At 32.7% G+C, this 16,047-nt stretch overlaps 1 protein-coding gene across 5 annotated transcripts in view; it reads left to right on the top strand.

Moving 5' to 3' along the window:
- Window positions 1-16,047, top strand: part of CCDC91 (coiled-coil domain containing 91) — a 379,139-nt gene that overhangs the window by 285,617 nt on the left and 77,475 nt on the right. For all 5 annotated transcript variants that reach the window (XM_047787312.1, XM_047787313.1, XM_047787311.1 and 2 more), the window contains exon 12: window positions 3,496-3,609. In XM_047787312.1, coding sequence (XP_047643268.1) covers window positions 3,496-3,609 — 114 coding nt within the window. The remainder of the gene's footprint in view (window positions 1-3,495; window positions 3,610-16,047) is intronic.

The following is a 16,047-nucleotide window of genomic DNA, read 5'->3' as shown; positions in this document are numbered from 1 at the left end:
AGACTAATTCTCCTGACTCATGGGGACAATATAGTTCATTCATGAAATTCAACAAAACATGCAGGCAGATATTCACAGATATTTAAAACCTGCTCACAAAATCCATTAATCATTTCCAACTAATTCAGAATTTGGTCTGATTAGAAAATGGAAGGCTTGAACTTTATGTTTGTATTATAGTCAAAAATACTTATTTATTGCAAGTTGTATTTAAGGATGGATTTCACAACCTTGATTCTCTGTCACCTAACTCCCAACTGGGGAGAAGAGAATGAAGGGAAACTTTCTCTGTAAATGGTTCTTCAGGTCAAAAGTTAGGAAAGGAGGACCCTCAAGAATGTGGACAGAGCAGGCAACATAAACTCTCAGCACCCCCCAAAAAATGTTAACTGAAGAACATAATAGCTAACTCTTCATTTTTTCCTGGATATATGCCTAATTTAAATTGATGATTTCGCTTTCAACCAAATAGATGTAATCAAATTTACTGATATGAGCCTTACTGGATAGACATTCTGGTTGACATTCAATATGATATGGATTTATCTTTTACATTCAAATAATCCAGATCTACAGTAGTTTTAAAATTATAAAACCCTTGAAAACCAAGGGTTGTTGTAATTTAGCTATTGGCAAAACCTGCCCTGAACTGATGTGAAGCTATTTATACTTTTAATTTACCCACCTAGTGTGAATATTCATACCCTTCACTGCAAAACTATTAATGTGTTTTATTTTGGGGAGCTTAGTAATGTTTTCACTATTTTTTTCCTTTCTAAAATCTGAAAAAATTCAAATTCCGAATTAGTAAGTATGAAACCAATGGGAATTCTAATAGTAGATGCTTTTATTTAAAATAATCTTTCTTTCCTCATTTTTTGTTTCAAAAATTTCTGTAGTTTTTTACAATGAGGTATCACCTCACATCTGTCAGAATGACCATTATCAAAAAGTCCACAATGATAAATGCTGGAGAGGATGTGGAGAAAAGGGGACCCTCCTACACTGTTGGTGGGAATCTAAATTGGTACAGCCACTGTGGAGAACAGTATGGAGGATCCTTAAAATAAAAAGTTAACCATGTGATCCAGCAATCTCACTCCTGGGCATATATCTGTAGAAAATTATAATTTGAAAAGATACATGCACCCCAGTGTTCACTGCATCAGTATTTACAATAGCCAAGACATGGAAGCAACCTCAGTGTCCATCGATAGATGAATTTATAAAGAAGATATAATATCCAAACATAAAATGAAATACTGTTCAGCTGTAAAAAATATAACAGTGCCATTTGCAGCAACATGGATGGACCTAGAGATTATACACTAAGCAAAATAAGTCAGACAGAGAAAGCAAAATATCACAATATCACTTATATGTAGAATCTAAAAAAGTGATACAAATGAACTTATTTACAAAACGGAAACAGACTCACAGACATAGAAAGCAAAGTTTTGGTTACCAAATAGGTAAGTGGGGGAGGGAAAACGTTGGCACTGAGGTTTAACAGATACATACTACTATATATGAAAGAGATATAACCCAAAAAGAACCAATTATATAGCACAGGAAACTATATTCAGTATCTTGTTATAATCTATAATGGGAAAGAATGTGAAAAAGAATATACATATATATGTAACTGAATATATGTATAGCTGAACATATATATATATATAATTGAATCACTTTGCTGTACACCTAAAACATAACTCTAATTCAATTAAAATTTTTTTTAATTACTATAGTTTTTCAACTTTAATCTTTTCAAATAATCATGGAAACAACTTTGTATTCTATTATTTTATCAAGAGAACTAAAACTTAATATACTTAGTGATTGAAAATAAATAGTAACAACTGTCAAAGTCACCATTATAGGGGTTTTCAGATTTGTGGCTTAATTTTATATATTAGAGGGGAATCCAAAAAATTATGAGTCTACCATTATTAAAGTGGGAAGAGGACATGGTCAGGCATGTGTGTGTGTGTGTAGCGCTAATATTTCTATGAAAATTCTGCATATCACATAATCTTTTAAAATGCAGAGGAAAATTTGATATCATTCTCCCTTGAATAAAGATTGGGACTAAATGTAATCAGGGATGCAAGAAAACAGCTATTCTCATGAGCTGCTTCTGGGAAAAAATGTACAAAATGTCAGCTATAAGAGAGATCAAAAATTATACCCCTTGGCCAAAATAATTCTACTTCTTGAATTGAAAGTAAGGAAATACATAATGTGCACCACAAAGGTACATACATGAATGTTCATCACTGGCTTATTAAAAACAACCAAAATATTCATGAATAAAGATTGGTAAAATAAATTGTTATACATCCCAGTAATGGAATGTAAATCATAAAAGAATGTATAATTGTTTTAAAAATACTCAAAATATATTTTAAGTAAAAATGTCAGATTTGGGAAATTGTATATGCAGCTTGAGCCCCATCCTCTTTATATACAATCATGTATGAATGTGTCTATTTTTTTGTGTTTATATTTTTCTGTATGTACTAGTTTTCTACATAAGTATATTCATAATAGAAAATTCGTAATATCATTTCATATTTTCTAGATTACATATATATATTTATATGAAATTAACTGGGAAAAACTAAACAAAACATATATGCATTACCTAGTGAAAATTCTTCAAGAATAACAAAATGAAGGAACTATTCCTGGGAAATTTCAAGGCATTTTCTAATTGATTGCCTGCCCAAGAAAAGGATGGTACATGTGTCTACAGCGAAAGTTATAGAAGTTTGTAGCATTCTTCCAAGTCGTGGAACTTTTTTGGCAGAAAATATTAATTGATTTTGAGAAATGTTAATTTATTTTTCAGAATTTTAGCCTTCTTTCTCTTTATCTGAAATTTTGAAATCTCTTAGGGTACATGATTACTATTTCAGTAAAATGGGGAGTACCACTTCTTTCCCTAGATTGCTCATTTCAAATATTAGGACACAGGGTGGAATTCTTACCTCTCATTAATGGTGTCCAGCTCTCAACATCTTAACCTGGCAGGAAGACCAAACTAGCTGTAAATCTTACCACCCAGACCACACTTGATTATTGTATGATGGGAAAATTAAACGTGAATAAAACAGCCTAGAGCATTAGGGTGTTTTTGGAAGAATAAACACAAGTTGGAAGTCTTATGTGGATAGTGCAAAGTACAGGAAGGCAATCAATCATGTAAACATCAAATGAAAGCTTGTTGAGGAAGCCATTGGAGTCTGTCAGGCGCTCCCTGCAATAAATGGCTTATTCCATTTCTTTTCCCTTTCACTCAGTTTAAAAAAGTGAATTCTGTGGAATCTCTAACAGAACTCAAAAGACGTTATAAGTTCTTATTCCTCTTTAAAGATAAACTTTGAGCAGAATGAGCTCAACTCATTGAAGAGGGTTTTTAGTTTTATAAAATGGGCATAAGTATGTCATAGTGCATACCCCCTGACTTTTTTTTCATCTTTCCACAAATAGGAAACTGTTAAGGCAGCAATAATCGAAGAGCAAAAGCGAAGTGAAAAGGCTGTGGAAGAGGCAGTGAAGAGAACAAGAGATGAATTGATAGAGTATGTAAAGGAACAGAAAAGGGTAAGTATCCCCTGAAGGGTTTTAATCTGTGCTTCCATAAACTGAACCAGTGGCTTCTGTACAATGACCTGAAATTTTAAAATATTTAAAATGTCCTTTGTCCTCTAATTTAGGAATCTTCTAAGATTATTGTTTTGGTATAATTACATAGCTAATAGTTATATCTACATAAATTCCATCTGTCAACAAAAAAGCACACTGAATAATTTCTTGCTAGACTCCTAGAAATAACCTATAGCATTTCCAGTTTAACTTTTCACTTATGAAGAAAGCAGACAGTTCTAGATTTTTAGTTTTTTTGCCACGTTTGTTATTTCTTACAGTATTTATTAAAATTTATATGTACTCTTTAGGCCTTCAGACTCTATTGATACCACTGTGGTTCTAATACACTTTATTACAGTTATCAATTTAAGGCTTTTCTGCCATGTTTCCATTTCAAAAACAAAATTCAGAATATGTTGTCAGAATTCGGAATGCATATTGAAGCCTTAAGAAGTAAACATCATTTCAGTATAATGTGGTTTTATTAATATGTGAGTCTGAGCAGTGACCAAAAATAGTGATCAACTTGTAGACTTTTCAATAAATCTTTATATTCTTCTTAAAGAGTACCCAAGCTGAGATATTTAATGGAAATCTCTATAATAAGCATATTATATTATTGTATATTATATAATAAATTTTATGGTGAATTTTCTCACAATATTTTATGTCATTTATATGTTTAGTATAACATGTTATATATTATAAAGTAATGTATTTAAGGACTAATATAGTATATATAATGTTTGGTATAAACATATAACATAAAACCATATTTTATAACATTTATCATATTATATAACATAATAAACACATAAATTAAACATAAAACATAGTATGCCTGATATCATGACAAAATTAATTGGTGGTGACAATGGCAAATTATTCTTCAGCTGGCAGTTAAGTAGAAGACTAGGAGTGTTATAAAAACTCATGATGCCACCTTAGTTCCATACTCTTAATTTGAAGTAAAGTTTGGTATGATACAAAGAAAATTCTCAACTCTCAATAGCTACCATTAGGTTTCGCCAAAGGAAAGTGTGTCAGCAGAATAAAAAAAATGCTAAGCAAGCTTTCCAGATAAGTTAATCACCCAATGGAAGCATTTTTTGTGGGATTAAATCTTTGTGCATGTTATCTCAGGGTGTTTTAAAAGCAATTTCACTCAAACAAATTCCCAGTAGGGGCCTACCTTTCTAAAGAGAGACTTCTGAGCCAGAAATAGTCAACTGACTTTTCAGAAAGTGATATATTCCCAAAAACTCCTATTTCCATATGTATCCCCAAGGAATTTATGTTAAATAACTTGGTTCAGAAGTAGTCATGCAAGAAAGGACTTATAGATGCTTTCCACATGCATGCAGGAATCCTGATAGTGAAAGAACATAGACTTGAAACAAGTTCATGAAGTCTTGTGGATGTATCCTTTTTTAAAAATTACAGTATAGTTGATTTACAATATTGTGTTAGTTTCAGGTATACAGTAAAGCGATTCAGCTATGTGTATATACACACACACGCACACGCACATGCACCATATTGGTTTTCAAATTATTTTCCCTTATAGGCTATTATAAAATACTGAGTATAGTTCCCTGTACTATACAGTGGTTCCTTGTTGGTTATCTATTTTATGTATAGTAGTATGTCGGTATTAATCCCAAACTCCTATGGATGTATCCATTTTTATCATCTTTTCTTATCATATGGTCAGTTCTTCTTTGAGCACTAAATTTGGACAAGAAATTATATAACATAGCAAACCCATTAGTAATGGTATTTTAGATTAACATTCCTTTGATCAAAATGGAATATTTTTTCTTAAAAAAAAAACTTAAAAAACATATATTACTTTCCTCTCAAAAGAAATCTTGCAGATGACCTAAGAAATGTTTAAAAATGAAAGCAAGAAATGCCTTACAAGAATTATCTGGTCCTTGTGTGAGGTAAATTAATCCTTGAAGAGAACTGACAATGACCTCTGCCATTTAATCTGTATTCTTGCAAATCATATTAAAGGATTAGTATCCTTTTGTTTTAGGTAAACTAGCTGTCACATGTAGACATGTTCATTAAATAACAAAATCATGACAATATTAGATTCTATCCGCAGCAAAGTTCCACTTCTCTATGCTTGTTTCTTTTACGTTAAGAACAATAAATTTTTTTTGTCGTCTTTTTAGGGCCGCACCCATGGCATACGGAAGTTCCCAGGCTAGGTGTTGAATCAGAGCTGTAGCTGCCGGCCTATGTCACAGTAATGCTGGATCCTTAACTCACTGAGTGGTGCCAGGGATCAAACCCACATCCTAATGGATACTAGTTGGGTTTGTTACCACTGAGCCACAGCAGGAACTCCAAGAACTCTGCCTTACAGAATTGCTATTAGGTAATACATGTGATAAAATAGAAGAGCTAGCATATAGATTTGATAACTATATGCTACTATTATTATCATTTTCACTGCATTATTAAGGAAAAACAGAAAAGCCTAGTAGCAGTATTTTTTGCTAATGACAAATGTGCTTTTCAGATTAATGTTTGGCATCCTGTTTCCTCTGAGGTTTACAATATGATTCTCATAGTTTATTCCACTCTTTTTTCCAGATTCACAGATTAAAACTGATTTAATTAGTATATTAGTAGGAAGTTTATTATTCCCACTTTAGGATTGAAAATTTTTTAAATAACTCCTTGTGGAATACTTTTAATGTTTGAATATTTCAATCTCTCCAAACAGAAAAGCTATAACAACAACAACAAAAAAAGGATAGTGGGTAAAGTATCTGAAATGAAAGCATCAACTAATTACTACATCTCTTTTTTATATAACTTTTTAAAAATTAAGATTCTCTGTATTATGCTTCTTTTCAAAAGTGGATTTCTGTGTTTCAAGTTAATTTTTACGAATATTTTTGGGCTTGGAATTTTTTCACACGCCTCCCCCCCAAAAAAAGACATTTCATAGCTTTTAAAGTAATATTTAGAAGAAAGAAAAAGTTATTTTAGCAAACTCATAATCTTTTTGTCTCTTTCCAAAAGACTAAATTATGGCAACTCATCTCTACTTCTTCCTTTGTAAGATGGATTTCTATTTGCATCAGAGAAGAACACTTTTCCAGAACAAAAATTTTCCTTTCTCCTCTCCAGCTTTTTTTAACTAGAGTCAACTTGAGATTTTTGACATTAGACACCTCAAAAGCCCTGTAGACCTTGGTTCCAGCTGGGCTTACATTCCAGTCTGTGAAGTAACGGTCGCCTCATGAAGTTTTCCAAAATCTTTGAAAGAAGAAGTCGAATGTTGTGTTACTTCCTGTCTTTATGTATCTTTTGCCCTAAACAATTCTTCCTTTGACATCACCTTACCCTTTCCAAATTCACTAAAGGACTGAAATGTAGACTCTCTTCTCTACATCTTTTCCTTTAGCCTTTTACTTTTTTTAATAACTTTTTAATTTTTCCATTATAGCTGGTTTACAGTGTTCTGTCAATTTTCTACTGTACAGCAAGGTGACCCAGTCACACATACATGTATACATTCTTTTTTCTCACACTATCATGCTCTGTCATAAGTGACTAGATCTGGTTCCCAGTGCTATACAGCAGGATCTCATTGCTTATCCATTCCAAAGGCAGTGGTTTGCATCTATTAACCCCAAATTTCCAGTCCCTCCCACTCCCTCCCCCTTCCCCTTGGCAACCACAAGTCTGTTCTCTATGTCCATGATTTTCTTTTCTGTGGAAAGGCTCATTTGTTCTGTATATTAAATTCCAGATAAAAGTGGTATCACATGGTATTTGTCTTTCTCTTTCTGACTGACTTCACTTAGTACGAGAGTCTCTAGTTCCATCCATGTTACTGACAGAGAAACACAGAATGAAAAATCTGAAGTGTTTAACTTCTCAAATAACTTGCAATTTATCCTACAATATTAAATGCAGTGAAATTATAACTCACCATAGAGGATAACATTTTTTTTTCTGGATATCTGCAGTCAACAAGTTTTTAATCAGTGATCCAATCCTGTTGAGTATTACAGCTATACTCAGAACTAGAATTAGAACTATAGTAGGATTAAAATTAGAATTATACTGAGAAAATATTTTACTTTTAAATGCCATTTGCCAGGTCTTTTTTTAATCCAATCAAGAGTGATGTCACTAGACTTTATATTCACATTCATCTGATCTCAACATCTTAGAACAGCACAAAGGGGCTACCTATACATATATTAATTATGTAAATCATAATTTACCCTGAAATTGCATCCTAAATTATGTATTAAATTGGATACATAGTACTAAAACTGTTAGTCCAAGGTATAATAATATCCAAAAATTACTCTGTAATCATAATATTCAAATAAGGAGAGCTTTTTAAGTGATCAACTAGAAAAATGTCTCAAATTAGTAATGGATCTCTTTCAGTGACTTTCTTATAAATGCCTTTTTATAAATATTCTGAATGATAGTTGAAAAAAATCCTCTGTGGAACCTATCTTATTAAACCTACAAGTTATTATATCGAATTCACAAATTTAGTATGAAATTGAAAAGCCAAAGTTTTTAGCCTTTGTTCTCATGAATTTTTCATATTGGTTGATAGAAATTGTCTAATTTTTAATGAACTTAGAAATGTCCACTATAATCTGTACAATAGAGAAGAAAAGGTAAACAGGAAAACCTTAAAAAGATTTTAAAATATGTTCAGTTTGTCTTAGAATCATCCAGGTATCTGCAAGTATAATGATTACATTTGACAGCCGTACTATGATTTATTAAAACTAAATCTGGAGTTTCAAAATCTCTTGAATCAATTCTAGATTAAGGGGTTGTAAACTACATCCCATGGGTCACATCTGACTTGCCACCTGTTTTTATAAATAAAGTTTTATTGAAACATGTAGCCACATACATTCATTTATGTCTGTCCAGCTGCAGCAGCAAAGTTGAGTAGTTCAGAGAGACTATGGGGCCCACATAACCTAAAATATTTACCATCTGGCCCTTTTCCTGTTCTAGGCTATCAAATAATCTTGGTGAGAAAATTTCTTTCTGTCATCCCTTTAAAACACTTTATTCTTTCACTCTGCCTCATTGCAACTAGACAATTGAAATTCCTCAGGTGCCATTCCAGCAAAGATTTCTCTCTTGATATTAATTGCCCGATATAAGGCATTATAATATCTTAGACCCCAGTCATCATTAGTGCCATAAACTTCGTTCTAGACTAAAGGAGATTGTAGGAAAACGAGATGGGAAAGACCACATCCCTTGACACTTCCCTAGGGAGGAAGAATTTGTGGTTGAAAATGACCTATGGCCCTTGGATTAGAATGAAGTGTTCCAACCCATCCCACAAGTTAAGACTGTTACACATGAGCTTGCTATGCGGGAGGAAGTGTGAGTAACATTCAGCAAGCAACAGCTGCTCACAGCCAAGCAGTGATTCCTAAAAAATAAAATCTCATCCAAATGTAATAAAAGATTATTTTTTTTTCCTCTTAAGAACCAGAATTATGGCCTGTGTTTTCTAAATCACCTCCAGGAAAATAATCTTCACTTTAGAGGATCCTTTTAATTTAGATCTTTAGAGAGGAGTAAAGAGCAATTATCTTTACTTCAAAGTTTTTGTGGTCAAGGTATTGTTAGAATTTCTGAATTATAAAAGCAGTCATTTAGTCCAGTTTTTCTACAGTGTTCCTGAATGTTTGCATCTCAAACTGTTAGAAGGCAATATTTGGCCAAAATGAAGTCTCTTTAGTTTCTGATCAGGTATACAGTTACTTCAGTTAAACATGATTTCAAGTTATTTAATATCGTATGCTGCCTTACTTTTCTCCTCTTCATAATTTGCAAGTTGGACCCATTGATGTGTGTGCAGTTCTAAAATCTGTTAAGACTGTGAGTAACATTTTCCTTAACAACTGGTTAATCTCTCAAGGGGTTTTTAATTCTTATATAAATCAGTTGCTTCACAGTAGTTATTTTGTGCATTATTTATACTTTAGTGTAGAAAAGTGACACTTTCCTGGCATTCCCCAACCTCCTGCCCCCTTCTCATCTTAAGCAGTTAGCTTTGCTTACATTCATCCAGGGGTTGGCTGTATAGTTAGTTGCCTATGCAAGGAGCAGCTCAGTAGCAATTCATCATCTGCCCTTTCAACTTTTGCTTTGGGTCTCATATTAGAAAATGCTTTTATCTGACCAAGGCATATTAAAATGAATAATACACCTTCATATTCACTTGTTACCTGTGCTTTCACTTGTACCTCATTTTTTGATGCCAAAGGGAATTTTAAAATTTATGTAGGTATGATCTTAAAAGTTACTATTTTTCTCTTATACTCTTCTGTCAAAGCTTATTTCATATAGTGTACTTTGTGAATCAAATTTATTGCTATTCTTTACTACATATTTTAACAATCTTCTTGATCGTCTTTCTTATTCTGCTGGACTTACTTTCATAAAAATAATCTTGAAAGAACTTACTAACATATTAACAATCATGGACTTTGGTTAACATTTCCTTTTCAACGGTGGGGTAATTGGGAAAATATTATAGACATAGCTTAATGCTTAGATTAAGTTCCATTATTCCTTTTTCAGGGAATAAAACGTATGTTCCAACTTAAAGTTAAAATGAAAACTTAATGCTTTTATAATTAAGAACTAGTTTGCCACAGCAATTAATGTACTCTTCTTTATTCTTTGAGATAACATTTGTGTTTAAAGTAAAGCAAGTCTTCTGAAACCAAAGTACAATAAGTATAAATACTTTAGTTGGGGTCAGTTAGTATATAAAAAGGTTCACCTCTGCTTTTGCATAATAATTTAAAACGTTCAGCTTAAATAATTACTCAGTCACCTCTTGAATTATTACCATGACAATCAGCTTTATTCTTCATTAAAAGGTTTTAGCTTTTTCTTAAATATTCAGATGACTTATCCATTCATGCACTATGCTAAAGTTCCTAAAATTTGGATGGTGATAAAAATTGATTCAAATCAAAGACAAATCAACAAAATTAAAAGTGTTGGGAGTTCCTGCAGTGGCTCAGTAGGTCACAAACCTGATTTGAATCCATGAAGATGGCTTGATCCCTGGCCCTGCTCAGTGGGTTAAGGATCCAGCATTGCCGCAAGTGGCAGCATAGGTCGTAGACATGGCTCGGATCCAGCATTGCTGTGGCTGTGGTGTAGGCTGACAGCTGCAACTCTCTTTTGACCCCTAGCATGGGAATTTGCATATGTTGCAGGTGTAACCTTTAAAAAAAAAAAAAAGTGTCAACTTTAAGTCATAGGCCATGACAGTTAAGAGTTGACACATCTGATTGATATTGAAGCCTGTAGTTAGGTATAAATTCTTGAGATGGGCCAAACCAAGTGAAGTTTTCAGTCATAATAGCTATATATCTCATAACATAAATGGTGAAGAAGGTCAAGAAGGAAAACCACAGGTTAGATCTAGAGGAAATGGTAGTTATAAAAAGCCTCCAAAATTGAGATGATGATGACAACCATGATGAAAGCTAATACTTATATAGCATTTACTATGTTTCAGGCGCTAGCCCAAGGATATTATTATTTAAGTGTGTTTTTATGTATTCATTGCTCACAATAATATTATTAGCCACCAAATCACAAAGCTACAAAGTGATAATCTGGCTCTGGAGTCTGAGCTCTTCACCATTCGGCAAACCACTTTTGTGGGCAAGATGCAGCAATAAAGAATAGGAACCAAAGTTCATGCATGGGTCAGAAATGAAAGTTTCAGGCTAAAAGCTAAGAAGAACAAGAGCATAACAGAGACCCATGTTTATATTTTGTTAGCTGTGTGGCTACCAGAGCAAAGCAGTTGTGGAGGACCAAGATCACCATATCTTTAGAAAGCTAAAAGTCTTTTTTGGGAAGGAAAGTATTACCCGAAGTAATTATATCAGGTCAAAACAATGGTTTGAAGCCATAGTAGATACTATAACATATGGCAGTGCGTGCAAAAAGGTAAAAAAATGTTACCTTAATAGTTGAGAGTAGAATCCTAGAATATACTTATGACTATGGTAAGCAGAGTGGGCTTTTTTATTGCAGTCAAATGGAAACTAAAACATGGGCTGGGCTATATAACAAAAAGAGAATAAACAGTAGTCTGTGAGAAACCAAAAGATTGGTCTCTTATAGGAATAAGCAAGTTTATAAAGATTTTTATTAAAAAGTCTATTTCTGGATTCTTCATACACCTCTTGGTTGCAATTCTAATATGTCCTTGTTCATGAAGATTAAATTATTGGGGCAGTAGAAATGGAGGGGTTTTTTTAAGATGTTGACTTTTCCTTTAGCCAACTTTTGAAGTTAAAAAGCATTATGTATACTTTTATTTATGACTGTTTGTTAAAAGCCACAATTGCCTTTACTGTGCTTCTGTTAAACCAGTTGGAAAGAAATGAGTAATGAAGTGGTATTCCAAATTGCCAGCATCTCAATCTGTCCATATAGCTATACAGAACATATCTGTGCCTGCACTTCTATGTTCCATTCTAAGCTATGTACTAAGAAGTTTCAGCATAATTTTTTTCCATTCTATAAAGAAATTTTAAGCATCTTTAATAGTCTGAACACTATGCTTAGGACACAAGGATAGATGAGATAACCAAGAAAGAACTTATAGCCTGATATCCATAATAGCAATACATATTTGTTTAGCAACTAATATATATGTAAATCTACTATAGATATAATATATATTGTATATTATATATATATAATGTGATTCTTACAATTATATATATAATGCGTGTGTGTATATATATAATGTATAGATACAATGTGATTCTTACAATCCCCTACATGTTTATTATTCTGATTTTACAAACCAGAAAGTTAAAGATAATAGAAAGGTTAACTTTTCCAAGGTTACCTCTAACAGCGTAGTTGAGACTTAAGTTTTCCTTTTGGTGCCTTAGTGTCATTTTGATTTCCATATTTGGAAGAGATATTGATATTTTCATGGAAATCAGAGTTTTCAGAGGAAATTATTGATTTAACAGAGGAGAAAACTTTGAAAAATCTGAGCTTGTTCAACTAGAGAAAAAGTTACCATGGAAATTCAACAATGTAGAAACCCCCAAAACATTATCTTATTATGACCTTAATGCTAAAGGAATAGCTGGAAACATTCAACCTCAGTGGAATCTAAGGGATATATTCTATATCAGAAAAACATGAAAAACAGTAATCATTTGTGGAGTGCCAGGCTTGTCCAAGATACCAAGCCTGGCTGCTTTATTTATACTGTTTCACCTAATCCTTAAAATTATTCTAAAATAATACCTGTACTTTATAGATAAGGAAAGTTAAGTCAGTGATATGAGATGATGGTCCAAGATGAGTAAAAGAGAGTCAACACTTCAGTTTAGTTCTATCTGACTGGAAACCATATAGGAAGATACCTCAGCAACTCTTTAAATCTGGTCAGATAATGTACTTTATGCATTATTTTTCATATGGTATTTTAGGATTGTCAGTGTTTTTCACTCACAGACTTTGAGTATGCTTTTCTACTTTTTATAGGCTCCGTCTAGATAAATTAGATAAATTTTATAGACTCCATCTAGATAAGTTAAATAAATTAGCTCCAGAAAAATTAGAAAGTCGAAAAACATGGATAGCACATGCACATATGCATGTACCCTCCCCCCCACACAGCCCTCTTGAGGAAATTGTTTGATACAGTTTATAAATTACTTTAAAGTACATTCTTCACCTGTCATGAACTTTTGAGTATAGTAGCAAAGACTATTCGTTTAGATACTTCAAATACTGTTTCATTCCTACAGGGTTTTAAGGTTTTCATTTCTGTGAAAAGCAGGTCTGATGTTTTCCTAACTGTCGTGACCATCTTAGGTCGTGGTAAAAGATTGATTAAGTCTTGAATAAGGTTTCTATAAAATGCACAATGAAAATTGGGCTCTGAAGTTAAACCCACCACAAGATGATGTGATAGCTATAATAAGTGAACAATAGTTTTATTTTTTCAAGCTAAGTCTGGCTCTACTTATCTGCACCTTTTGTCCAATCCAGCCCATTAGCACCAGTGTTTAAAACTAAATCCTTGGCCTATTCTCTTTAGTTCTCATAAAGTCCTCACAGATTCATTCATGGAATTAGCAGACATTTCTAGGGACATATATAGGCTAATACCAAACTCCCTTAAAATTGTACATCCTCTGAGGATTTAAAAAAAAAAAAAAGCTAACGTCAGTTATTTTGGTCCTTTAAAATGTATTGACATATACAAGGAACTATTGCAAGCAAACTTTTCTATAAAAAAATTAATAAAGCTGAGTCATGTTTCAACATATTCTGTTTGAAAACTACTTATTTTGTTACATTTTGAAGTTATATTAGCTTGGATAATTAAAAAAAAAAAAAAACCTTAATTTTATTCAGTTTTGGCCTAGAGCTAAACTGCATACCCTGGCCTTTCCTCTCTCTAGTCTGACACTTCTCTTCCTTGCTCTCAGTTCTTGATTCTATCCTGTAAAGTATAGAAAAGAAATTATTGTCATTTACAAGAAAGATACAATGATTGAATAATAACAATTCAGGCTTTTATCTATTAGAATTTCTTTAAATATCTATTAGAATTTCTTTAAAAGCTTTAAAAAATACTACCTCCTGTGTACTTTAAACAATTGGACTATAGAAATTATATCTGTACGATTTTAGGCTTATTTCATAATAAGTTAATAGTCTTTTAAACCATCCTGGTTATTTATAAATATCTGTTAATTCTGATTCTTTGGCTTATTTTTCAAATGTATGAATATTTAAGAAATGATTTATTTTTCATATAACTATTTTTATATTTCTTTCCATTATTGAAATGTCCATCTTTCAGTAGAAAGGAGATGGTAAATATTAATCCATTTGATTTATTGTATAGTTGTTTTCCATTATATGTATCTCCTTAACCATCAGTTCTTTCCTTTGAAAAAATAGCAAAAATAACAATTTGGTTTGTAACTAATAGCGCCTTGGAAACAGCATGAAAAAATCATTTTCTAAGAGATGCGGTATTTTTCTTCTCATATGAAAACAGAGAAAACCTCCTTGGCATTCTGTTCCATGCTGATTCATATGCACTGACATGACCTCTCTGTGCTCCTGTCTCACTCTGGAATATTTGTGCTCAGAGTTTAAAGGGAGGCCAATTATTTAATATATATGAACTCCAGTCTATAACAGAGAGGTAAAAGATATGTAAGATCATCACATTACTGGTGAATGAAATCCATTAGATTATGCATGAATCATATGTCTGACTAAATGGTCAGACTATTTTTGCTATTGTTTTAAATAGTGAATACTAAATGGATAATCAAGACAGTAGTTTTACTAGCACTTCTCTTCCTCTGAGACTGATGTACCAACATCATCTCTTCTTGTTCTTTCTCTTCTTGGAGATATTTATTACCCTATATCCTTTTCCTAGTAATTTTTCATTCATTTCCTTATCATTGATTGGTTCAGCTGAGATTCCATAATCCTCTTTTACACATAAAGCTCCAACATTCACACTGTTTTACCACCTAAGAACTAATTTTTATCATTGCATCCCCTTATCAGAGAATTTGAAAGTAACCAAATATTACTAATATTATCATTGCATCCCTTTTTCAGAGAATTTGAAAGTAACAAAGTATTTGAGAGGTTGTTGGCCGATTTGGAAACTATATATATATATCTATATATATATATAGTTATATAGTTATATAGTTATATTTTTATATTTGATTGAATTCCTAATTTTGAGCAACAGAAGTTGTGTATGACTAGTTAAGCAGAAAAGGAATTTATTAAGAGGTTATTTGGATAATAGAAACAGGCTTTGAAGCTCAGCTTCCAGAAGCAAAGCCTAAAACCATGCCACAGAACTAGCCTAATGAGGAAATTCCATTGCTGCTACTTCTTCCTCACCAAGCACTTGACTGAGAACTATGGCTATTTCCATTTTCCCACTTAAGCCAACTGTGAATCACTAACCATCTCACAACCTCTCCTGGCCCCCAGACCCAAAGCCTGCTCCTACCCTCACCAGCAAGGGAGATTCCACATGGAATTTCGCTCTTCATTTTGCTTAATTCTTATTGAAATTTCAGTCTTCAGATTGCTTATTTCTTATTGAAATCTCACTGATTAAACCCAATGACTTTGTTCCAAAACTTGAGAGATCTCTGCTGGGAATCCTCTATCAGAACTTACCACAGGCAGAGTTCCCATTGTGGCTCAGTGGAAACAAATCCAACTAGGAACCATGAAGTTGCAGGTTCAATCCCTGGCCTTGCTCAGTGGGTTAAGTATCTGGCGTTGCCGTGAGCTGTGTTGTAGGTC

This window comes from Phacochoerus africanus, chromosome 7 (genome assembly GCF_016906955.1).
Source record: "Phacochoerus africanus isolate WHEZ1 chromosome 7, ROS_Pafr_v1, whole genome shotgun sequence".
In the NCBI taxonomy this organism is placed as follows: Eukaryota; Metazoa; Chordata; class Mammalia; order Artiodactyla; family Suidae; genus Phacochoerus; species Phacochoerus africanus.
The sequence above is the reverse complement of the archived record's forward strand: the minus strand, read 5'-3'. Positions and strand labels throughout refer to the sequence as shown.